The following is a 25,794-nucleotide window of genomic DNA, read 5'->3' as shown; positions in this document are numbered from 1 at the left end:
CTGTTGTCTGAACAATGGCTGAATACATATGAATATTGTGTGAAAAAATTGTCTGAATAATGTTTGAAATTGGCCCACTTTAGTATGTATTCAGACTGCATTCAGTATTTGTTCAGATTTCTGTTCAGATAAATTCAGAATACGTTTTCAGAATGTATTCAGACATGTTTCTGAAGAATTGCTGAAAACATCTGAATATTTCTGAAAACAAAAAGTCTGAATAATGTTAGAAATTGGCCCACTTCAGTATGTATTCAGTACTTGTTCATATTTCTGTTCAGACATATTTACCATGCATTTGAAGATAACGATAATATTTAGTTGTTTACATGTAAATTTTTTTGTACATATGTTATATTCTTCAAGAATGGAGGAAATAAAAGAATCAGTCAACCATCCTCAGGTTTAGTAATATGTAATCCATGGACGCGTTCAGTCAGAGAGTCGCCTCAATTAGGAAAGAATAGTTTTAACGTCAGAGGTTATTTCTAAGGTCACGGAGTTTGACTGGCCAGCTTGTAATGACAACAGCTTTCGATATCAGTAGCTCAGTCAAGTGTGACTAACCAAACTGTAACATTCCTTCTCAAGAAAAGGAATAATAATAACTTTATGCCACTTTTTAAGTCAGAATTTTTTGGTTGAAACTTTTTATAAAGTCAAATACCTCTTTTGCTATCAAAGTTTTTGACTTGAAACTTAAAATAGTTATACTATCAAAGTCTGCACCAGGAGATCCCCATAACTCTGATTTGAATTTTGACAGTTATGTCCCTTTTTAACTTAGAATGTTTTGGTTACGGTTATAACGTTTTTACTAGAAAAGCTTTAATAATTCAGATTCAAGCGCTGAGAAAATTCAAGAGTGATGTCTTATGGATATAGCTCTAGTTTTCTTATTTCTGATATGCATTTCAGTAGAAGTTTTGAAAAATATCTGTCATCTGATATATCTTGAATTTACTTCTTAGTCTTTCAGGAAATTTCAGTAGAGAGTTCAGAAAAATGATATTAAGTCTTGTTTTCAGACATATTCAGAAATGATCCCTTTCTGAATAATATCTGAAAAACGTTACTGAACAATAAGCCTTGTTTCAGCAATAATTCAGAAGATTTCAGTGTCTGAATTATTCTTAACTATTTTCTTAAATATTAAGATATTATTCAGAAATAATCAGAAAGTATTAAGACAATTTTCAGAAGACAGAATTCATGTTCAGTCAGTCTTCAGACACCAACTTTCTGTTCAGAATTTTTCAGCATATGTTAAGACATGTTTCAGAAGTTTTCAGACAATATTCAGAAGATAAATTTCATGAGGGAAATGTTTTATTTAAGAAATAATTTGTGGCAAAAGAGTGTTTTAACACTATTTATGCACGATACATTGGGCGTAATAATAATAAAAATTATTTGTACGACGTATTACTGCCTGAGTGTATAAATAGTGTTAAAACACAGTTTTGCTATAAATTATTTAATATGCCCCTAATCTAAAACAGTAGATAAAATATAGAAGCCCTCTTTCTCTGTCGCAACAAAAACTTTGATGTCACCGCATGTTCTAGTGTAAGAGTGTTTTAACAGAGACAAGCATAATAGAATAAACCATATTGTTGGCCATAAGTTTATTTATGACTGTGAGAAGTTTCATTAAAATCTACATTGTAGAAAAATTTCTACTCCCGAAAATGTAATCAAAATTTGGACTTGTGTGCTTTCACAAAGACATACTTCCATTGTGAAAACTTTTTTTTTGTGAAGTCCAAACTTTTTCAAACAAGTCTAACAAAAAATCAAACACACGGCCTATAATCTTTAATTTTCTTTTGCTGAATTTTCTACATAATTCTGAAGTTCTAAAATATCAAGGTTTCATCAAATTCTACAGTAAAGAAAAATTTTTAATCTTAACACGCAGAACTACGAAAGGGCTAACACCAACCCTCTTACTTGCCATTGTTCTGATTATTTACAACAATACAAGAGTGAATCAGAATGCAACTTTGAACTGTACTGTTGTATTAGTAACATGTAGGAGCATGTCTACTAGCTGACACATTTGTTTGAACAAACTGATCACTGGAACTGATAGATGCTTCCCCATGGTACTTCGTCAACTGTGACATGAGGTAGCTTGTTTTAGAAATGTACCGAGAATTAATTCTGCAACAAGGCTGCTGCTCTGCACTTCCCGTAACTATGGTTTATATTGACTGCATGTTTTAATGAAATCCCTTTAGCATTCTTTAACATTTACTCCAATGTTCATCAAGGTAGAAATAGAAAGAATTTTTACGTGAAGCAAAGTGATTCCTATATCTACTCCCCAATGAATTCCTACGAGTCTAAGCAATTATTACTGGTTATTATAACATATGCCAATGTAGGGGGACCTTAGTCTACTGTTATGTAAAAATTCTGTATGTTTTATTGCAAAAATGTCCAAAACTAGTACATTTATTTTGTTGATTTATAAATTCTTTCTGTAAGTCCAGCATATGTTTTTGTGGGGTAAACTCATTTTGTATATTGTAACATAACTGAAAACAAATCATCAAGAACTTTGGAGAATGTCTGAATTAATTTGAAATGACTGGCATATGCAGGAAACTGCTGACAGTTCCAGGAAACAGTGCTTATACATTTGGATATTTGTTCCTTCTTTCTCATTATTATTTTGATACAGAGCCATGTTTTGTCTTTGTAAACATGTCAAGTAAATGTAGAATTCTTCCATCCATGAATAATTAAATTTTTAACATTTCTGTGTGAGAAATTGATCAACCAACATTTACTATTGATATTTCTGCAGCCACTGTGAATTATTCTACATTAGGTTATATTCTCGTCACATATATACATGAGACAAAGTACTTGCATAGACTGGGGTTTATCTTTTCCTTTTTGTCTGCTGAAAAAATTAATATTAATTTTATTTCACTGATAAATTATATTCCAGTATTTCACTGAAAAGCATAAAATAAAAAGACAAATATGAATAAAAGACATGCCAGAATCAGGGTCAAGAGAAGGCCCTGGTATCTAATTGCACACTTACCCACTACCTTTAAAAAACAAATTAACAGACTGTGTTGTGATGTCGGCTAATACAGACAGGTGTAGATCTATCTGTTGTATCAATTTATAATAAATTATTTAACAACTTATGTATTAAATGTTCCAAGAACTTGTCTATGAAATAATTAATTGCATTTTGATGATGTTGTTAACTGCCGAAATTGATATTTCTTGCCAGTAGTTATTAGCACCACCCCCGAACGGCGAAAGCATGTTTTGGGTGAATACCGATAATATATATTCTTATTTTCTCCCTCACTTCGTTCATCTGAAAATAAATTATTTCTTTCCTTTACTATAGAACTTATACCAAGGAAACAACTTAACACAAATAAGTTTCAAAGATTGCGGTTTACTACTGTTATGTATCAAATCAATAGCACATGACACAATATATCAACAGAATGTATTCAATATATATAATATTATATAATATATATAATCAAAAATTATCTGGTATCAATACCACAATTCTTTCTAATATACATTTACTAACGCAATCAATATGTCGAAACATAATGTAAAGACATCATAAAACAATCTTTAAATCTAATATTACTTCATATTAAATCGTATATACACTTGAATGTCTATGAACGTTTGCAATAAAGGAATGAACAGCTCGTATGTATTACAACTACGTGTCAAAAATCTTACTCTTTAGACATTTTCTCTTAATTTTAAATCTGTTAAAAACAATCGTTTTGTTTTTTATTTATTCATTTATTTAAAACAACCCGGAAATACAGGTTAATCATATGCTGCGAGCCGGCTGCCCCAACCCTAACTCTTTTTTGTTTATTTATATTTTTTTTTTATTTTTATTTTTTTTTTTTTTTGAATATTATTATTATATGAGGGGGGAGGTAGGGAGAATCCGGGGCTCTGACCAGCGAAAAGGCTCTCTCAACCCCCTGCTTTCCGAGTATTTACTTTGAGTTACATCATTATTAATGTTTGTACTAGAAAAATGAATGTGCCAAACAAAAACAAAAACAATGTGAAAAAATTGAATAATGTCCCTGAACTGTCATTCAATTATAAATCTATGAATTTCTTAAAGAAACTTATGTTATTTATTTTACAGTAAAACTGACATTAAAACTATCTCCTCATTATTCTGTAAAAACTATTATCAGAATTTGGTGAACCTACGTGTTAACGCTGTTTGTAGTAAACCTCGAATGAACTAAAGCCCGCGCTAGCTCATGAAAACTTCATGCATAAGTTTAAACCGAAAGTTAACAAAAACAAGAAAGAAAACCTTCAAGTACCAAAAAGAAAAAGATAATAACCTTATATATAGTCACATTCTGTGGTGCCACTTTCCAAGTATTATGTAACAGAAGAAAAGATAATAGATAACAAAAGCAAACATAAAACTGTTCGTCACAATCCTATGAAGCTGGAAAAATAAATGTGTATCTAGATTCCATGTTAAATTGTTGTCTCCCTGTTTTGAAACATACTACTGCAAACATGTTTCATATGGATTTTAAGCCTTCAACTGGATTCCAATTTGTGAAAGTCACGTTTACATAGACCTAGCAAAAAGAAAATGTTGCAAGGGCACTCTTTCATATACCAAATTCAATTGAAGACAATTAGCAATGACATAGAATTCAAGATCAATAGAGCTATTAATAATTGGTGTAGTATTATAATAGTAGTATAATATATAGGTGAATATACTAGTGTATAACATCACTGCACCAGGTAACAGCTGCAACAATAAAATCCTATTATTATTGTAATCTTCCAACTAATTGGTACACAATTAAGTCAGGTATACAAGTCAGGTATACAAGATACAGAGGTCAGGTATAGAAGTCAGGTATACAATTCAGGTATAGAAATCAGGTATACAAGTCAGTAGTTAAAAAAGAAAAATATACTGTGACTTAATGGCCATACATTCATACAAATATGTACATTACTTTTTGTTATTTGTTATTTTTCTTTTCTTTTGCTGATTAATTAGCAGGAACAGTTTAAACAGTTTTAATGATAATATAAAGTAAATCAACAAGTGCACTGCATAATTTCTGTACCTTTAAGTGTTCTTACATTTTTATTTTCTATAATTAAGGCTCTTGTAGTGTACTGTCACACTGTTGAAAGAGTGAGAGAGATTAGGCAGCTTATTATGTTTTATAAGAAACTGATCATCATGCTATTTACAATTCTTACTTTTTCTTAGGATGCCTTTTACTGTGGATTATGAAACTGTTATTCGATCACTATAAGATTTATAAATTACGAAAAAAAGTATTTAAAAAGCATGTAAAAAATAAAAATAAATGCTCATTGTAAATGATCAAATAACAGGTAATTATAATATGGAGTAGCATGTTGAGATGGTCAACTACTGTGAATAGTTACTGTCAACTACTGTGAATACTGTGTTTAGTTATGAGCTAGTCAATTTCATATTTATCCTAACTAGATGTGACACAATGCCTGACAAATTCACAACTGATTACAGCATTGGAAGCAAAGGAAATATTCATAATTATCTATAAAAGCTTGCACTAGTAATCCTACTTTTTCTTAAACTAAGCAATGTAGTAAAAGGATCTGTAAAGATGTTGTGTTTTATTTGAATTTCAAGCAGCTTCTCCATTCATTATATTGAAATTTGTGCAAACTTCTTGCACTTATTTTACTCACATGTTCAACAATATTCAACATGACACTTATAGAAGTTATGTCAATTAATATATAGAATTTTAGGACTTAAAATTTAAACTGCTTGAAGACTGAAAGATCTATAGGTCAGATTACAATAATCCCATATGTAATCTGATATGCTAACGAAGTTCTCTAATTCATTTATGTTTACTAGTCTACAAAAAATATTTGTGCTATTCATGTACATGTAATTATGTGGCTATATGTAAATTTATTCTGTGTGCATAACTGAAGTTATGAAATCCTATTTAATAAAGTACAGAAACTTGTTTACCAGTAAAATATTGATGTGATAATGCATATATACCCCTTACCAATATTCTGCCAGTTGTTGTCTGTCCAGATATCAGCTCACCAGCCCAATCCTTGGCTTCTGTGAGCCAGCCAACCTCAGGATCATGGCCCTTTATGTTGAACAACCCTGGACTTTTCTCCTTGGAGTCTTTAGAAGGTTCTATATGTATTGCTGTGTTTGGTGTTATTATAGAACTTTTCCTCTGGCCAGCTTTGGTTCGACAACACAGATAGAGAATCAGTCTATATGCTATAATAACGACCAGTCCACCTCCTAACGTTATTAAACTAGAAGAGAGAAAATAATACCATTTCCCAGCTTCACAAGTCTCAACTGTCGCGTTTGCTGCTGACATTGTTTAATTCCTATTTTTCGTATATCCACATAGTAAACTGTTTTCTGCTGCTAATCATTATTAATATTAACCACATGCGAAGTTCTGTAATAACTGAGCACGATTGTGTTTACTCGTTCCTTCGTATATCCATAGGGACAAACGTTTGAAAGATTATTGACAACAGCAGACAACTGAGCACTGCCGCAATTTCCGATACTCGGCCATACAGCGGCTGTGTGAAAGAGATTATCGACAAATCTTAGAGAAAAACGTTTTCCAATACACACCGGCATAGAATTTATTACAATTTCTGTGTCTGATTCAAGACTCGTGCGAAATATCCGGTATTTGGCCGTATGGTAAGGATGCTGGTAGCTAGTGCACGGTATGTCGTACTTTCTACCGCAGCTCGGTATACGGTATACTCGGCACACCGTTGAAAATGCTTACATATGCGCCGCATGTGTAAGTTATACATGTCTGCAACACTCTGGCTCAGTTGTATGCATTCGATATTTGGACCTAGATCTAGTTCCACTCAGCGACTGTATCTACTTGGTCATAAATCCTCTTTCAAGATAATAATACATGTGCATGCCTGAAAAAGAACAAACACATTTTGAAATTTTCGACGTTCCATTGACGTTAATTATAAACTGGGAGAAAAATAGATACAAACTATTAAACTAAAATGTCTATGTCTATGTTGCACTGCTTAACAATCGTTTCAAGTCAAGTCAAGACTTATTTATTGTCGGTAGATAAAATAACATTATAAATATAAGCTATGTATAGCCTTTGACCGACATAATCGTTAACGGGCGGGTGTCAGGGATAGCTGTTAAAAATAAAAAACTCTTAAATGATTCAAAATTTTGTCCTCTAGAAATCGTCTTAGAATGACATCCAAAACTTCGTCTATTAACATTTTTTTTTTATTCAAGAATGCTGATGTGCAATGACAGTGGACAATATGCTCACGTGACGACTACGCACGTGTGTATTCTCTGTTATGCACTTCTCACAGTACAGTTGTTATTACGAGTGTCCCGATTGCGCAATAAAATCTTAGCATTCGAAGAAAAGATGACATGTTTATTGGGAGTTTGTGATACTAAGATTCCTTCCAATTACTCACCATCTTCTCATACCAACAAAATTGGTGGAACTCCTGTAAGTTTTAACAGAATAAGGCTTGATAACACGCATGCTTTTTCTTTTCGTATTGCGATATTCGGACATCGATTGTTTCGGACAGAACTCTCGCGTTCACAAAAATACTCTTTTGCATCTATCTTCTTAGGTTGGCATAAAGACCAGGTTTTTATCATATCGCCTAGCCCAGTAGGTAATACTGGAAAAACGGGTTTAACTGGACAATACTCTTGTTTTAACAGACAATACAGGGTATTGAACATTATTTTTATGTAGATTTTTCTAGTTTATGCTATCAGCTCGGCAAATCCACTCGTTCGCTCGTAAATATGAATAGAAATTGGCACCTGGTGAGCGAAATTTGCTGTAGTACTCGTCGAGCATGACGAGATGTAGACAAGCTTACTGTCGCTGAGTGGCTGCTTTTTAATTTCTGACTTTTGCAGCCACCGCAGTTACAGTTTGACCGTCACAATATAAAACAAACTGTATATGTCGGATTAGTTCGACTAGATGAGAGGGATTTTTTACAAAAAAATATGATAAATCCAATTAAAATGAAGCCGTAAAAAAGATCATACATGTAAACGAAAGTTGATTTGAAGATTGCAACCATTACTCTAAAATCCGCTCAATTCCGTTACAGTACCACATTGTGACCCCTGCATGCTAATCGCTTTTGTTTTGATTTGTACAGGAGCTACCATTGGAAGAGCAAAAAGATTATATTATACATGTATTTTCAGAACTGGCCAGATAATGTACAGATGTCCATACCAAGTTGTCAGGTTTGTAAGAAGGAGCAGTTCCTTGTTGTTCAGCTGTACTGTTGTTTAGAAAAATCCATATACCACAGGACCCTGTATGTGTTTGCTTGTGGTAACCCAGCCTGCTGGAATAATGAACAAAGGTGAGTGTATATAACAACTGAGTTTTTTGCATAGGTAGTATAAACAATGAAAAGTATACTTCAGTGTGACAAATCTGTGTTATTATTTCATTTGAGGATGGATTGTTCCTTTAATGATTCATCATCAACATTTCCTTTTCCTTTTTAGCTCACCTGAGCACTTTGTGCTCAGGGTGAGCTATTGTGATCGCTCACCGTCCGGCATCTGTCTGTCCATCCAGCATCCGTCCACACTTTCCTTTAAACAACATCTCCTAAACCACCAGGCCAATTTTGATGAAACTTCACAGGGATGTTCCTTGGATGGTTTTCTTCAAAAATTATTCAAAGAATTGAATTCCATACAGAACTCTGGTTGCCATGGCAACCGGAAGGAAAAACTTGTCCAAAACCACAGGTCGTAGGGCTTTTATATTTGGTATGTATAACATCTCTGTTCTTGGGGGCCTCCTCTCTGGTCAGATTGCTCTGTGTCTGTACTTAGTGAGGATGAATTTATCATCCTGAGTGGCTGCCTTTGCATGTAAAACGCCTTTGAACTTGTTTATCATAAAAAAGGCTCTATATAAATCTGATATATATAAATATATTTGAAGCTTAAAAAAACTTCTTGTCACAAACTGCTCATCTGAATTTGACAAAAAGAAAGATGACAGGCCTACAGAGCTGAAAATAGAAAACTGTTCAAACAACATCTCCTCCTTAAGCCCTGCTCTGATTTTGAAATAATATTACAGCAATGTTCCTTTCGTAACACTCAACTAAGATTGTTGGTTATTCCATTTCATCAAAAATATAGCCACCAAGGGACATGATCACTCCCATATGTCTTTGCTGACAACATTAACAATCTCCTTGTCAGAAACTGCTGGGCATATTTCAAAATAATTTCACACAAATGATCATAAGCTGACTCTGTACCAAGTTTGTTCAAGTTATTTCAGTTTGTCTTGAAAAATGGCATGCAGAGGGCGTGGTCACTTTTCCGTATATGTATATTATGGAAAATTAAAATAAATCTTGTCAGAAACTACTGACCTGACCCCCACCCCCCTTCAAGGAAGGGGGGTGTATATTGTTTTGCAGATGTCAGTCAGTCTGTAGACCAATCCGTTTCCGGATAAAAACTCAAGAACGCTTTGGCCTAGGATCATGAAAGTTGATGATAGGGAGGTTGGTCACGACCAGCAGATGACACCTATTGATTTTGATATTAGTAGGTCGAAGGTCAGGGTCACAGTGACCCAGAACAGTTAAATGGTTTCCGGAAGATTACTCAAGAACGCTTGGGCCTAGGATCATGAAAGTTGATAGGGAGGATGGTCATGACAGCAGATGATCTCTATTAATTTTGAGGTCAGTAAGTGAAGGTCACAGTGACCAGGAACAGTTAAATGGTTTCCGGACGATATGAAGAACGCTTGGGCCTAGGATCATGAAAGTTGATAGTGAGGTTGGTCATTACCAGTCCACTCTGGAAATTTAGGAGAAGTGTTTTTACGTCGTAACTTTACCAAAATTCAGAAATTACATCGCGATTTGGATTGACTGGAATTTACCCGGGAATCGTAAAGATACAAAACATCATGCCGGTAATTTTCCATTCCACGAGCACGTGCGACCTATCGTAATATCTAATTTACATCGCTCGACTTTACTTTTGTTTATCAACACGTACAACAAATGCGCGTAGTGCATTCATTTTTTAATATTATCGCTTCAAATTTTCAACACTGCTTAAGAAGTAATACAATTTGAATTCTATAATGATTTTAATAAGATATCGATAGTAATGTAGGGAAAATTCTTTAAAAACGGTCGAATTCTCACATAATTATTTGTAAAACTTCAAACAGCGCGATCTGGATTACTTATTTCTTTCTAAAAGTAAATAAATGATACATGCTATGGCCATTAAATTCAGACTTTTGACCAGAAAGTACAAAAAACAGAATAAAAAAATCTTAAATAATGAAAAAGCGGCAGCAATTTTAATAAATGGAGTAAAACGATTTTTGGCAAACAGATTTCTGTCAGTGCGGCATAATAGGTTACGTGACCTCGTGAACGTAAATAGAAATGTGGTTTTAAAATAAAGCAATATGATGTCGTTGCGGTTTTAAATGCATCTTTGTACATGTATATTTTTGACACCACACTTTACTTTTAAGATATTCTTTTTAAACAATAATTTAAATTCCTTGAGGAATCGAAACTTGAAAGAAAGTTTACCTACCTAAGTTAAAATCTAACAAAATTATGGCGATTGTTGTTCATCCACGAGTGCGTAATTTCCCATGCGCTCAACAAATTCTCAACCTCGTATAAAATGTTTTGCGCATTTTAATTTCCTTTTGTAAATTAATTATTTATTTTAGAAATGATTGAATTCTGTCATAAACTCTAAAAATACGATTAATTTAAGAAATACGGGTGTACATTAGAGAATTTTAGGGCATGGAAATTCATTTACGAATACGCAAATTTCCAGTGTCTTCGCCGATTTTCAGTCGTGTACAAAACTTAATGCGCAAAAGTATTTTAATTTCATTTCGAAAATTAATTATTTATGATATATATCTTTGAATTCAGTCATAAACTACTTCAAAAATAGCATTTGTTGAAGAAATACGGGTGTATTTCGGTTATGGTAATTTCCCGCGCAGTCGCCGAATTTTCTATCTCTTATAAAATCGTTTTGCGTGAACGTATTTTATTTTCCTTTCATATGTTGATTATTTATGATATATATATGATTGAATTATATCAAAAAAACCCTCAAAAATACCTTTAATTAAAAAAATACAGGTGTATTCCGGTTATAGAATGTGTATTCCGGTTTTTAGGTGGATTCCGGTTTAATGTGTGACCCCCAGCAGATGACTTCAATAGATTTTGAGGTCAAGGGTCAAGGTCATAGTGAACTGGAAGAATTAAACATTTCCAGACGATAACATGAGAATGGTTGGGCCTAGGATCACTAAACTTGATAGGGATGTTGATCATGACCAGTAGATTACCCCTGTTGATTTTGAGGTCAAAGGTCAAGGTCACACTGACCCGGTACATTTAAATCGTTTACTGTACAGATGATAACTTGAGAATGCTTGGGCCTAAGGTCACGAAACTTAATAGGGAGGCTGATCATGACCAGCAGATGTCTCCTATTGATTTTGAGATCAAAGGTCAAGGTCACATTGACCGGGAACAGTAGAATTGTTTTTGCCAAATAACTAGGGAATGCTTTGGTCTAAGATCACATTTGATATAGAGTTTACTTATGACTGGTAAATGACCCATAATTATTGATTTGAGGTCAGTATTTTAAAAGTCCAGTGCACAGTGACCAAATAATTCCTGTTCCTTGTGCAATTACTGAATGCATCAATTGGGGTGGGGGTGCATTTTGTGTTCTAAGAGCTCTTCTTTAGTGGAAACTTTAAAAATCTTCTTGTCAGAATCTGCAGGCCCAATTAAAATAATGTTACACAAATGATCCTTTGGAATCCCTTTACAAAGATTGTTGAAGTTATTCAGATTCATCGAAAACATGGTGTCCGGAGCTAAAAATAGAAAAAATATTCAAACAACATGTCCTCTTAAAGTACTGGTCCAATTTCAAACACATAAATGTTCCTTGGGTGACCCTCTCCCAAGAGTGTTTCCTCAAAAAACATGGCCACCATGGGACATGTTAAATTTTACTTTTTTGTATAAATAGAGAATTTTATAATAATTTTATCTACTGGAAAATTTAAAAATCGTCGTGTCAGATACTGCTTGCCCAGTGTCGAAATAATCTCATGAATGGTTTTTAGGTGACATGAGATTGTACATATTAGTCTGATTCATTAAAAAACATGGTGGCCAATGTTCCGATATGTATGTAGTGAAAAATCTTCTTGTTAAAAGCTGTTCCTTTGGTGACCTTCTATGAAGATTGTTTGTAATATTCTGATTTGTCAGAAAACATCACTTCTAAAGTAGAAAAATCTTCTAACACCATCTCCTCCTAAACTCCTGGTCTGATTTTAAAAGATAAACACCGAAATATTCCTTGTTAAAAGCCAATTTGACTTGTCAAAAAAAAACATACAAAAAAAACTGGCTGCCATGATGTGTCTAGGTTTCCTATGAAAACTTTCTTTTCTTAGTCCAGGTCAGTTTTCAAAGTTACCTAGCAGAAATGTTTATGGTTTTACCTGCTTTGAACTGTGAAACTCTTGTTGGTAATATAGTGAAATATTTGTTAAAGAAAATATGAATTCTGGTGCCTTTCCTGACATGAAACAGTTGTGAAATTTTCTTACTGTTATCTGTGTAACTTATGATAGTAAGTTTTATAGGATGAAGACAAACTTTTGACTTTAGTTAGAGGAATATGTAGTGAACTGGTCAAAGAATCTGATAATAATTGAACCTATAGCCTTTTTCAAAGATTCATAACATTTAAAATTTACTGTTTATAGCTGGACAGTTTACAGATGTCAGAGTGCTGATAGTAATCAACTCGAGTCACCATCTCAGTCTGTTCCGAAGGATAACTTGGAGTCGGGCAACAAATCTGCTAGTCATGATTGGGGTGTAGATGCTGATGATTGGGGTGTAGATGCTGATGACTGGGGTGAAGATGCTGATGATTTGGGTGTGGATGCTGACGACTGGGGTAATAGCTCTGGTGGTGCAGATGTACAAACCAATGATGCAGATGTTGATGAACATCTGGGTTCTATATCCAGTGAAGGATCTGCAATTCCACAAGACAATGATGGTAGAAAGGTAAATCTTGTCAATTAAATTTTGATGATTAACAAGTAAGTAATGCATACTTACCTGCTATATCAGCTTGCTCATTTACATATAGAACTTCCAGATAAGTTGCAAGAATTTTTTCAACAATTAACATACTTTAATTTAAAGAGTTGCCTCCAATGAAATGAGAGCCATACTGTAAAAGCGGAAAATTAATACTTTTGAAGGTATTTATCAATATAAAGTCCAGTAAGTTTATAATCTGGCCACAAATATTCTGATTGCAAACCAACTCCAGTTATGGAAACTTTCACCCACATGGAAATGTCAGATTCTGTAGAAATGGTGTTTGAGTGAATGAATTTTGAAGCATTTGACCTAAATAAAAGAGCAGAATGTTTGAAGCTTGTCATTGATGACTATGTTGTATTGTTACAGAAATGTAGACCAGATGTTGATGCAGACTGTGTGGACATGAAGCAGCTTTGCCTTGATGATGTCACAGATGATGCTACAAATGATGTCACAGATGATGACATGGCAGAAGATAAACCAAGTAACCCCTCACATGTTCTGGCAGAAGATATGCCATCTTTGTCAGAGCAAGAAAAATTGAACCTTCTTCACACTTTTAATGCCTCAAGTTCAAACAACAATGCTGCAGACAAAGTTTTAGAATCATCGTTCATAAATGTGTTTGAAGAGCCATGTGGTCTTGTTGAAGATAATCATCATGTAGCAAAGTTGATAAAAGACTACCAGAAAAGGGAAGGTTGCAATCTGAAAGAAATGTTAAATGATTTAAAGTGAGTAGCAGTCTGGGTATAGAAATTGAGGTCAGTCAATGAAATATTTAGAAGAACTATCTTTTTCCCTTAAAAAGTAATCCACTTGAAATAAGATCATTGTATAGAAGCTTTATTAGTCCCCTACTGGTTGAAAACCAGTTTCGGGGACTATAGGAATGCGCTTTTCCATCATTCCGTCTGTCTGTCCGTCCGTCTGCAATTTCGTGTCCTGTCCATAACTCTGTCATCCATGAAGGGATTTTAATATTATTTGGCACAAATGTTCCCATGATGAGACGACGTGTCATGCGCAAAACCGGACCCCTAGCTCAAAGGAAAAGGTCACAATTGGAGGTCAAAAGATCATACAGGGCTTTTTCCTGTCGAGTCCATAACATCTCCCCATTCCATGAAAGGGATTTTAATATTACTTGGCAGTAAGTTTTCCCCATGATGAGACGAACTCGTCATGGCAAAACTTCCCCTACTAAAGTCAGGTCACAATTGGAGGTCAAAGGTCAATGGCTTTTTCCTGTCCGGTCCATAACTCTCCCATCCATGATAGGGATTTTAATATTACTTGGCACCAGTGTTCCCCATGATGAGACGACGCTGTCATGGCCAAAACCCGGCCCCTAGCTCAAAGGTCAAGGTCCCACAATTGGAGGTCCAAAGGTCAACAGGGCTTTTTTTTCTGTCCATTTCCATAGCTCTCCCATCCATGAAGGGATTTTTAAAATTCTTGGCAAAAATTTGGTCCTATGATGAGAAAAACGTGTCATGCGAAAAACCCTAGACCCTAGCTTAAAGGGTCAAGGTCACAATTGGAGGTCAAAGCCAACAGGGCTTTTTTCCTGTCCAGTCATAACTCTGCGCCCATGAAAGGGATTTTAATATTAATTGCACAAAATGTACCTCATATAAGGACGTGTGTCATGCACAACTTTCAGACCCCTAGCTCAAAGGTCAAGGTCACACTTAGCAGTCAAATGATAACATAGCATGAACAGGGTCTGTTTCGTGTCCGGTCTATAACTCTCACATTCATGAAGGGATTTTAATATTACTTGGCACAAATGTTCCACATGATGAGATGACGTGTCCTGCGCAAATCCCGGACCCTTAGCTTAAAGATCAAGGTCACAATTGGAGGTCAAAGGTCAATAAGGTTTTTTTCCTGTCCGATCCAGAACTCTGTCATCCATTAAGGGATTACAATATTGCTTGGCATAAATGTTCCCCATGTTGAGATGACATGTCATGCGCAACACCCAGTACCCTAGCTTAAAGGTCAGGGTCACACTTTGAGATCAAAAGTCAGTAGGAATTTTTTCCTGTCCAGTCTATAACTTTGTCATGCAAAACAGGATTTAGATATCAGTTGGCAGAAATATTTTCCTGATGAGACAACATGTTATGCTCAAAACCCAAGCCCAGGGTCTAATGTCAAGGTCACACTTGAGACAAAGGTCAGACACAAAAATGACTGTCTGGAGCATTTCTTCTTCATGCATGGAGGGATATTGATATAACTTGGCACAAATGTTCACCAACGTAAGACCGATTGTCATGCGCAAGAACCAGGTCCCTAGGTCTAAGGTCAAGGTCATATTTAGAGGTCAAAGGTCAAATTCAAGAATGACTTTGTCCGGAGCATTTCTTCTTCATGCATTGGGGGATTTTGATGTAACTTGGACCAAATGTTCACCACCATGAGGCACACTTGTTTTTAGAATTACGTCCCTTTGTTGTTACTATAAATAGATTTTATTGTAACTTTTTAGCCCACCATCATCAGATGGTGGGCTATTCAAATCACTCTGCGTCCGTGGTCCATCGTCCTTCCGTCCGTCCGTCCGTCATTCCGTCCGTCCTTCCGTTAACAATTTCTCGTTATCGCATCTCCTCAGAAACTACCAGGGGGATTTTGACCAAACTTTGTCAGAATGATGTATTGGTACCCTAGTTGGTGTCCCCCTGAAAATCAGACTGGTTCAACAATTTTTAAATGAGTTTTGGCCCTTTGTTTATTTCTAAAATTTTTACATAGATTTATATAGGGAAAAACTTTGAAAATATTCTTGTCCAAAACCACAGAGCCTAGGGCTTTGATATTTGGTATGAAGCATCATCTAGTGGTTCTCTACCAAGATGATTCAAATTTTTTCCCTTGGGTCTAATATGGCCCCGCCCGGGGGTCACATGGTTTATATAGACTTGTATAGGGAAAAACTTTGAAAAAACCTCTTGTTCAAAACCACAGGGCCTAGGGCTTTGAATATTTTGTTTGTGACATCATTTAGTGGTCTTCTGCTAAGATTGTTCAAATTATCCCCCTAGGGTCAAATATGACCCCGCCCCGGGGGTCACATGGTATGTAAGACTTATATAGGGAAAAACTTTGAAAATTTTCTGGTCCAAACCACAAAGACTAGGGCTTTGGCATTTTTAATGTAGTGGTTCTCTACCAAGTTTGTTCAAATTATCCCCTTAGGGTCAAATATGGCCCCGCCCTGGGGGTCACATGGTTCATATAGACTTGTATAGGGAAAAGCTTTTAAAATCTTCTTGTCAATAACCTACAACATTCAGATTTGGACCACATGTATGGTTTTGAGTGGCAAGATGAACCTTGACATGAGTTGACCTTGATTTTGACCTAATGACCTACTTTCACATTTCTGTAGCTACAGCCTTCAAATTTGGACCATGTGCATAGTTTTGTGCACTGAAAAAAACTTTGACCTTGACATTGACCTAGTGACCTACTTTCACATTTTTAGCCCACCATCATCAGATGGTGGGCTATTCAAATCACTCTGCGTCCGTGGTCCGTCCGTCCGTCCGTCCGTCCGTCATTCCGTCCGTCCTTCCGTTAACAATTTCTCGTTATCGCATCTCCTCAGAAACTACAAGGGGGATTTTGACCAAACTTTGTCAGAATGATGTATTGGTACCTTAGTTGTGTCCCTCTGAAAATCAGACTGGTTCAACAATTTTTGAATGAGTTATGGCCCTTTGTTTATTTCTATAATTTACATAGATTTATATAGGGAAAAACTTTGAAAATCTTCTTGTCCAAAACCACAGAGCCTAGGGCTTTGATATTTCGTATGAAGCATCATCTAGTGGTCCTCTACCAAGATGATTCAAATTATTTCCCTGGGGTCTAATATGGCCCCGCCCCTGGGGGTCACATGGTTTATATAGACTTATATAGGGAAAAACTTTGAAAAACCTCTTGTTCAAAACCACAGGGCCAAGGGCTTTGATATTTTGTATGTGACATCATCTAGTGGTCTTCAACAAAGATTGTTCAAATTATCCCCTAGGGTAAAATATGGCCCCGCCCTGGGGGTCATTTGGTTTACTTTAGACTTATATAGGGAAAAACTTTGAAAATCTTCTGGTCCAAACCACAATAGCCTAGGGCTTTGGCATTTGTAATGTAGCATCATCTAGTGGTTCTCTACAAAGCTTGTTCAAATTTATCCCCAAAGGTCAGATATGGCCCCGCCCTGGGGTCACATGGTTCTTTATAGACTTGTATATGGAAAAGCTTTTAAAATCTTCTTGTAAATAACTTACAACATTCAGATTTGGACAACATGTATGGTTTTGAGTGGCAAGATGAACTTTGACACGAGTTGACCTTGATTTTGACCTAGTGACCTACTTTCACATTTCTGTAGCTACAGCCTTCAAATTTGGACCACATGCATAGTTTTGTGCACTGAAAAAAACTTTGACCTTGACATTGACCTAGTGACCTACTTTCACATTTTTGAAGGTATAGGCTTCAAATTTGGACGACATGCATAGTTTCGTGTTCTGAAATGAAATTTGACCTTGATTTTGACCTAGTGACCTACTTTCACTTTTCTCAAGCTACAGCCTTCAAATTTGGACGACATGCATAGTTTTGTGTACCGAAACAAACCTTGACATTAACATTGACCTAGTGACCTACTTTCACATTTTTGAAGGTACAGGCTTCAAATTTGGACCACATGCATAGTTTCGTGTTCTGAAATGAAATTTGACCTTGATTTTGACCTAGTGACCTACTTTCACACTCAAAAATGGCACATTGGTGGGCGCCAAGATCACTCTGTGATCTCTTGTTGAAGGTACAGGCTTCAAATTTGGACCACATGCATAGTTTCATGTTCTGAAATGAAATTTGACCTTGATTTTGACCTAGTGACCTACTTTCACATTTCTCAAGCTACAGCCTTCAAATTTGGACCACATGCATAGTTTTGTATACCCAAACAAACATTGACCTTTACATTGACCTAGTGACCTACTTTCACAGTTTTGAAGGTACAGGCTTCAAATTTGGACCACATGCATGGTTCTGTGTTCCGAAATAAAATTTGACCTTGATTTTGACCTAGTGACCTACTTTCACATTTCTTAAGCTACAGCCTTCAAATTTGGACAACTTGCATAGTTTTGTGTACCGAAATGAACTTTGACCTTAAGATTGACCTAGTGACCTACTTTCACATTTCTGTAGCTACAGGCTTCAAATTTAGACCACATGCATAGGATTGTGTAACGAAACAAACTTTGACCTTGACATTGACCTACTTTCACATTTTTGAAGGTACAGGCTTTAAATTTGGACCACATGCATAGATTTGTGTTCTGAAGTGTAATTTGACCTTGATTTTGACCTAGTGACCAACTTTCACATTTCTCAAGCTACAGCCTTCAAATGGACCACTTGCATAGTTTTGTGTACCGAAATAAACTTTGACCTTAAGATTGACCTAGTGACCTACTTCCAAATTTCTCAAACTACAGCCTTCAAACTTGTTGCACATGCAAAGTTTTGTGTACAAAGAACTTTGTCCTTGAAATTGATCTAGTGACCTACTTTCACATTATTCCGGCTACAGCTTTCGAATTTGGACCATTGCACAGTGTTGTGTACGGAAATGAAATTTGACCTTGAGCTAGTCAGTAAGTCTTGAAATTTGGAACACTCAAAAATGGCACATTGGTGGGCGCCAAGATCACTCTGTGATCTCTTGTTTATTAATGGCCGTAGAGAAAAATCGAGACCACTTTTCTGTGGTACAACATGCATGTTACATCCAATTTTTAGGTGTATTTTGACCTATCTCTGCCTGGTAAAGAGTTTCTTGTGGACTTATATTATATAGTTTTTTTTTCTTTTTTTTTTTAAGATTAATTTTCTTTTGTTGGTACTATAAATAACTTATATGATAACTTTTTTATAATCAGCAAAAACATTTCAATATGAAAACAACTGTGGGTTTTTATATATGCACATTTTAATCCAAGTGTGTTGTTATTACATATTGTATATATAGTACAGTATTGTTTACACATCATTGACAGATATCAGTACATTATGTTATATACTGCAGTAGAGAAAATTAGGTGCCTTCCAGTAGGGGACTTTGTATTGCATGGCAATACTTCATTCACTTGTTCCTTTTTAATATGAATTTATTTGAACTATGATGATGGTACTTGATAACTTAGTTGCACAATGTACCAGTGAGAAAACAAGACCGTAAAAGGATTGTGTTTGTTGTTCATGCTTAGTTTTTGTGAGATTTTATGGTTGATTTGATTTAAATTTTACAGCTGTGTTGGAGGCAGTAAAACAGAAAATTATGAGAAAACAGCCTTGCTGCACAGGGATTTTATGTTCCATAAGTTTATAAAGAGATTGTCAGCTTGTCCTGAACAGTGTATCAGGTATGTTAATACATATATTGTTAAAATAATGATAACAACTTTCATTTGAAGATAACAAAATTGAAATGACAGTGGGGTTGCTACTTCCAGCCTGTAGGTCTACATGTATGGGTGGCATTTCATTCTTTATTTCAGAACAATACAATTTTCATACAACATAAACATACATTTTTAAAATGCAGCTTAAAAAACCACAACGTGTTACACATGTAGTTTTCATGTTGGATTTTTAAAAATAGTTTTCATGAAGCCAAGCAACCAGATTGTTAAACATAGTTTTCATGTAAAAAGTAACTAGTTTGGTGTAGCAAACAACTAGTTTCAGTGTTAAACATGTAGTTTTCATGTAACCAGCAACTAGATTGAGTGTTAAACATGTAGTTTTCATGTAGCAAATAACTTGATTGAGCATTAAACGTGTTTTCATGATATTTTTTTATAATCTATGTATTGAGATGCCAACATAAAAGTGTTGGTAAAATGTCCTTTATAATCAGCAAAAGCTCTGTGCAAGCTTTTGTACCAGTACGGCAGATAGGAGCATAGAGGTTTTACTGAGGATCAGTACCAGATGTGGCCTCCCATAAAAGTCCCTCGGGCATCAAATTTGTGTGACCTTGAAGAATTGTCAGCCCTCATCTCTCCCAAACTATGTCAGACAGTATACTAGTAATATAATTATTTGAGTAGGGACTCTGAAGACACATTGTGTTGTTTTATAAAATTTAGGAAATCAGAAGTGGATATTGGAACAGACAAGTTTAGTAAGATGTTAGCCAGTGTACTGTTTGATGTACATGTATTATCACAATATGTTTGCTTAAAATGTTCCAGGAAGCATATTTTTGGACTCCAGGCAAACCCAATCCATAAAATGTTGCATCTGCTTTTGTACCAGTACACTGTTTAGGTCATGTATTGAACCTAATTTAAATTGTAATTCAGTTGTTGAAGTGAAATCATTTGAATAAACATGCAGCGATGATTACTCACATCCGACTCTATTTCAGGTATGAATGGAATGGATCAGCCTTACTGAATAGTTACCCATCCAGCAAGTTACCAAGTACTTGTTGCCACTGTGGAGGAGAAGTTGTATTTGAGTTACAGCTTACTCCTGCATTAATCAATCATCTTAGACTCCCCGGTCAAACAGGTACATACGCATACATGAAATAAGTACAGTATTAATTGATTTTCCTGAAAATTTACCTGCCACAATTGGCTGTATTGTAAACTGTATTGTAAGTTGTTCAACTAATAAGCATAACTTAAAGGTGTATTACAGTTGGCCTTATTAAATTTCTTTTTGATTAATACTGTGTAGAGACATGAAGCTATATATTGAAGTTTCCTTCTTTGACATACATATCTAAGCAAGTACATACATATCTTTAAACAAGTTCTTCTCATGAACAGCTGGATGGATCTTCATCAAACTTTATCTGTAGCATCACTCCCCAAATTTGTTCAAATGCAGGCAGTCTGCCCCTCTAATGGGCTGCTAGGGCTAAAAATAAAAACACATTTAATCAATTTCTTGAACCACTTGATGGATTTTCATCAAAATTGGTCTGTACCATTATGATTAGATCATCTCATAAATTTGTTATATTGGGGGAGTTTCTTTAAGGGGCCACCCAAGCTAAAAATAGAAAAACCCTTTAAATGATTTCTTCTCATGAACTGATATATTGATCTTCTTTAAACTTAGTCTGTACTATAAAGTCCTCTCCAAAGTTTGTGCAAATGGAGGCACTCTGCCCCTTTTTGGGGCCACTAGAGCTATAAATAGGAATGACTTTAAATAATTTCTTTCCATGAACTGCTTGATAGATCTTCATCAAACTTGATAGCATCATTATAGGGTCCTCTATCAACTTTGTTAAATTCGGGGCACTTGGCCCCTTTTAGGGACTGTAGAGTAAAAAATAGAAAAAAACTTTAATCAGCTTTTTTTGAACTGCTGAATGGATCTTCATCAAACTTGATTTGTAATATCATTGTTAGGTCCACTCCTAATTTTTGTTCATATTGAGGTACCTGGCCTCTTTTAGGGGCTGCTAGAGCTTAAAAATTTAGAAATTCCTTTAGATGCTTTTTTCTCATTAACCATTGGATGGATCTTCATCAGACTTGATTTTTAGTATCAATTTAAGGTCCTGGACCAATTTTATTCATTTGCGTTATCTTGGCCTTTTTGGGGGCCTGCTAGAAATTAAAAACAAAAATACATGCACTTTTAAACAACTTCTTCTCTTGAACTGCTTGATGGATCTTCGTCATATTTGCTCTGGAGCATCATTATAAGGTCCTCTACCACATTTGTTGAAATGGGGGTGCACTTGGCCCCTTTTAGGGACCTCTATAGCTAAAAATAAAAATACTTTTAAATGACTTCTTCCCATGAATCGCTTGATGGATCTTCATTTGGTATGTAGCATCATGTAAGGTCCACTTTCAAACTTGTTACAATTTGGGTACCCGGCTCCTAGAAGCCACTAGAGCTTAAAATAGAAGTACCTTTTGTCATGAATGGCTGGATGGATCTTCACCAAACTTGGTATGTATTATCATTGTAAGGTCCTCTTACAGACTTAACCAAATAGGGACACCCAGCCCCCTTTTAAGGGCCACTAGAGCTAAATATAGAAATACCTTTGAACAACTTCTTCTTGTGAATCACTGGATACAGATTATAACCATTATAAAAAGACCTTCCAAAACATCCTTAGCCTGCTCCATTGTTCTTTGTATATTGTTTTCACACACTTAAAGACATAAGAAGCATATAGAAGCAACTTCTACTGCCTCTAGAACTTTTGACACCTGGAAGGTATCATGGTCCGCTTCCAAAGTTGCATACGCTGTAGCCTCTTTAAGCTCTGAAACTTAAGTGAGCTGTCTAGGGTCATCCTGGCCCTCTTGTTTAGGTTCAGGTGTAGAGTTTGGTACTAGGTTATAGTAAACATGTTAACTGTTATCTTGTAATTTCAGGTTCAGCAGTAGAGTTTGGTACAGTGCTGGTATATACATGTAAACAGAGCTGCTGGGATGAGTCAGACTCTTACAGAACTGAATATGCTGTTGTTCAGACAGACCCTGATCAACATTTATTTAAAAACAACTAAATTCTAGTTAATGTGTATGTGAATTGACCAACTGTTGCACACATATTGTTGGAAATAAATGAAAATGTTGGAGTAATGGTTTTGATATTATTACTTTACTACAATTAAAGAAGAGGATGTGAAGTACAAGGTTTTCAACTGTTTGAATAGTTTTAACTTGGTATGACAGAAGTCCTGGGAGCTATTGCTGTGCTCTGGGCATGTGTAGACACCTTATTTACAATTCTTGGCAGTCATTATTCACTACAACTGGATGTTGTTGTACAGAGACTTTGTAGAGGATGACCTGTATATAACTATTGTTTTCCCTTTTTAGCTCTCCTGAACTGCTCTGAACCTTACTTAGGGTGAGCTATAAGTATAGATGGATGGTCTTGCATCTTACGTAAACATTTTTACTTAAACATTTCTCCTCTGAGACTACTGGTGAAAATTGAACAAGATTTGATCTGTAGCATCCTTTTAAGTTTGTTCAAATCTTGAATGGATCTTGCTTGGATCTTTTTGAGGCTGTTCAAAGGATTTTTTAAATCTATCAGTTTAAGATCCATTGCACAGATCATGAGAAGAGGCGTTGGACAGTTTAAAATTTTTTTTTTTAGCTCTGGCAGCCCCTAAAAGGTACCAAGCTGAACCATTTGCAAATACTAGAGAGGTGACCTTACAGGGATGCTATAGATAAGGTTTTCATGGGGCCTCAGTGGCCATGTTGGTATTGTCACAGACTTCAAATCACTTGTCCTTCACCATTGTGGGTCCAAAACCTTGCTTGGGTGTAGAATACTTTCATGTAAAAAAGTCATCCATCTTTCTTACAGAAGGTTGGTGATTCTAACTAGGTGCGTGCTCATGCCTGACAATAGTCACGAACCAGGAGGTGCACCTAGGGTCTTCCTCTACCAAGCAAGTGTCTACATGGTGTTAAACCCAATAAAATAAATGAATGAAATGAAACAGACCAGTAGGCCAAATGTCAAAATCACAGTGACCCAGAACAGTAAACAGTTTCCAGATAATAACTCAAGAAAACTTGGACCTAGGATCGTGACAGTTGATAGGGAGGTTGATCATGACCAGCAGATGACCCCTATTGATTTTGAGATCAGCAGGTCAAGGTCACAGTGACCAGGAACACTTAAACAATTTCAAGACAAAAACTTGAGAACGTTTTAGCCTAGGATCACGAAACATGATAGGGAACTTGTTCATGACCAGCAGATGACCCCTATTGATTTTGAGGCCAGTAGGCCAAATGTCAAGTTCACAGTGACCCAGAACAGTTAAATAGTTTCTGGATGATAACTCAAGAGTGCTTGGGCCTGGGATCATGAATTTTAATAGGGAGGTTGGTCATGACCAGCAGATGACCCCTACTGATTTTGAGATCAGTAGATCAAAGGTCAAGGTCACAGTGACCCGGAACAGTTATATTGTTTCTGGATGATAATTGAAAAATGCTTGGGCCTAGGATATGACAGTTGATAGGGAGGTTGATCATGAGCAGCAGATGACCCCTATTGATTTAGAGGTCAGTAGGTCAAATGTCAAGGTCACAGTGGCCCGGAACAGTAAAACGGTGTTCGGATGATAACTCAAGAATGCTTAGGCCTAGGATCATGAACGTTGATAGGGAGGTTGGTCATAAGGTCACAGTGACCCGGAACAGTTAAACCGTTTCTGGATGATTACTTGAGAATTTCAATTTTAATATACATGTAAGTGGTGCTGAGGATATATGCAGAGCACATGAACTTGGTTGGTACATCAAAGTTCAAGGTCCTAAGTTAAGTGCAGATGTCGAATCTGTCCTTTGTATTTTGTGTCTGGAGCATTAAACAAGATATTGACTTCAAACTGGGAATATAGGCTGGTGGTTATGAGACAATTTGAGGAGTGAAACAGTCTACATTTCTGCCCACCCACCACAATCCACACAGTAATCCCCTAAAAGATTTTAAAAAAATTCACATTTTATTTTATGCTTTTCAATGAAATGCTGAAATTTATCAGTGAAATAAAATTGATATTTTCACTGCTTCAAATAGTGAAAATATCATTTTTATTTTTCACTGGTACGGAACTATACTTTATTTCGAATGAATATGAATATGAATTATACATAATTGCAAATCCCTTGCAAAATGTTCTTCAATAAAGATTCTAGATGTATATAAACACTAAGAGCATCATAACGGTATATGTTCCGTCGTAATAAAATCTAAAAGAAATCTGGAAACATCATAGATTGAAATATATTTCACCTGTGAACATCATAATTTACATTTTCGCTCATGGCTGTGCCACTTGTGAAAATATTTAATTATAGTGTTCACTGGTTGAAATATATTTTGATCTTACACTGAAACAAACAAATACCCTCTATGTTTTATAGGTTTTATTCAAAACAAAGAGTAACATCAACACTGAATGACACGTACATTGTACCCAGAAAATGCTTGATAGATTAAAATCACGAAGTTCCAAACAAAGAAATAGCAGACGAGTTTGATTTTATGAGTCTATCCATGAGAGATAATGAAATGTGCAACACCCTAATGCCCAATAGCACTAGCTTAACTGCAATACTATTATAACTACAGCTACATTAATTTGATTCGAGTATGATCTCGGAGGACCAGAAAATATTTGTCACACAAAGTTTCATTTTAAGTTGATTGAAACGCTGCATGAGATGTGCAGATATTTAACAGACAGGCCTACCAGGTCTTTGACATTAAAATGCAATACATATCCTAGCTTTAATAGCAGTTTTATCCATGCTCTTGAGCTATACAGTTTACTCTGAAAAAAGTTTCTTTTAGATCGATCTACAGATCCACATGTATTTTTCTACAAAATAGATTAATAAATGATACTTATTTTTTGTGAATGACAGTAAATTTAAAAGTAAATAT

At 35.5% G+C, this 25,794-nt stretch overlaps 2 protein-coding genes across 11 annotated transcripts in view; one reads left to right on the top strand and one right to left on the bottom strand.

The window, feature by feature from the left end:
- Positions 1-6,921, bottom strand: part of LOC123562212 (calcium-activated potassium channel slowpoke-like) — a 125,702-nt gene extending 118,781 nt beyond the window's left edge. For 3 of the 10 annotated variants that reach the window (XM_053536671.1, XM_053536674.1, XM_053536673.1), the window contains exon 1: positions 6,087-6,921. In XM_053536671.1, the coding sequence (XP_053392646.1) occupies positions 6,087-6,422 (336 nt within the window). In that variant the 5' untranslated portion in view covers positions 6,423-6,921. The remainder of the gene's footprint in view (positions 1-6,086) is intronic. The other 7 variants (XM_053536678.1, XM_053536676.1, XM_053536680.1 and 4 more) reach the window with 3 other exon arrangements.
- A 413-nt stretch (positions 6,922-7,334) lies between these two features.
- On the top strand, positions 7,335-22,951 carry LOC123564011 (programmed cell death protein 2-like). The gene is made up of 7 exons (XM_045357255.2): positions 7,335-7,577; positions 8,306-8,469; positions 12,939-13,248; positions 13,660-14,027; positions 19,635-19,748; positions 20,759-20,904; positions 22,746-22,951. Exons 1-7 carry the CDS (start codon positions 7,350-7,352, stop codon positions 22,877-22,879), a joined length of 1,464 nt encoding a protein of 487 aa, XP_045213190.2. The 5' UTR covers positions 7,335-7,349; the 3' UTR covers positions 22,880-22,951.
- The last annotated feature ends 2,843 nt before the right edge of the window (positions 22,952-25,794 follow it).

The sequence above is a fragment of the Mercenaria mercenaria genome, chromosome 2 (genome assembly GCF_021730395.1).
Source record: "Mercenaria mercenaria strain notata chromosome 2, MADL_Memer_1, whole genome shotgun sequence".
NCBI lineage: Eukaryota > Metazoa > Mollusca > Bivalvia > Venerida > Veneridae > Mercenaria > Mercenaria mercenaria.
Note: the sequence above shows the minus strand (reverse complement) of the source record. Positions and strands in the feature narration are given on the sequence as shown.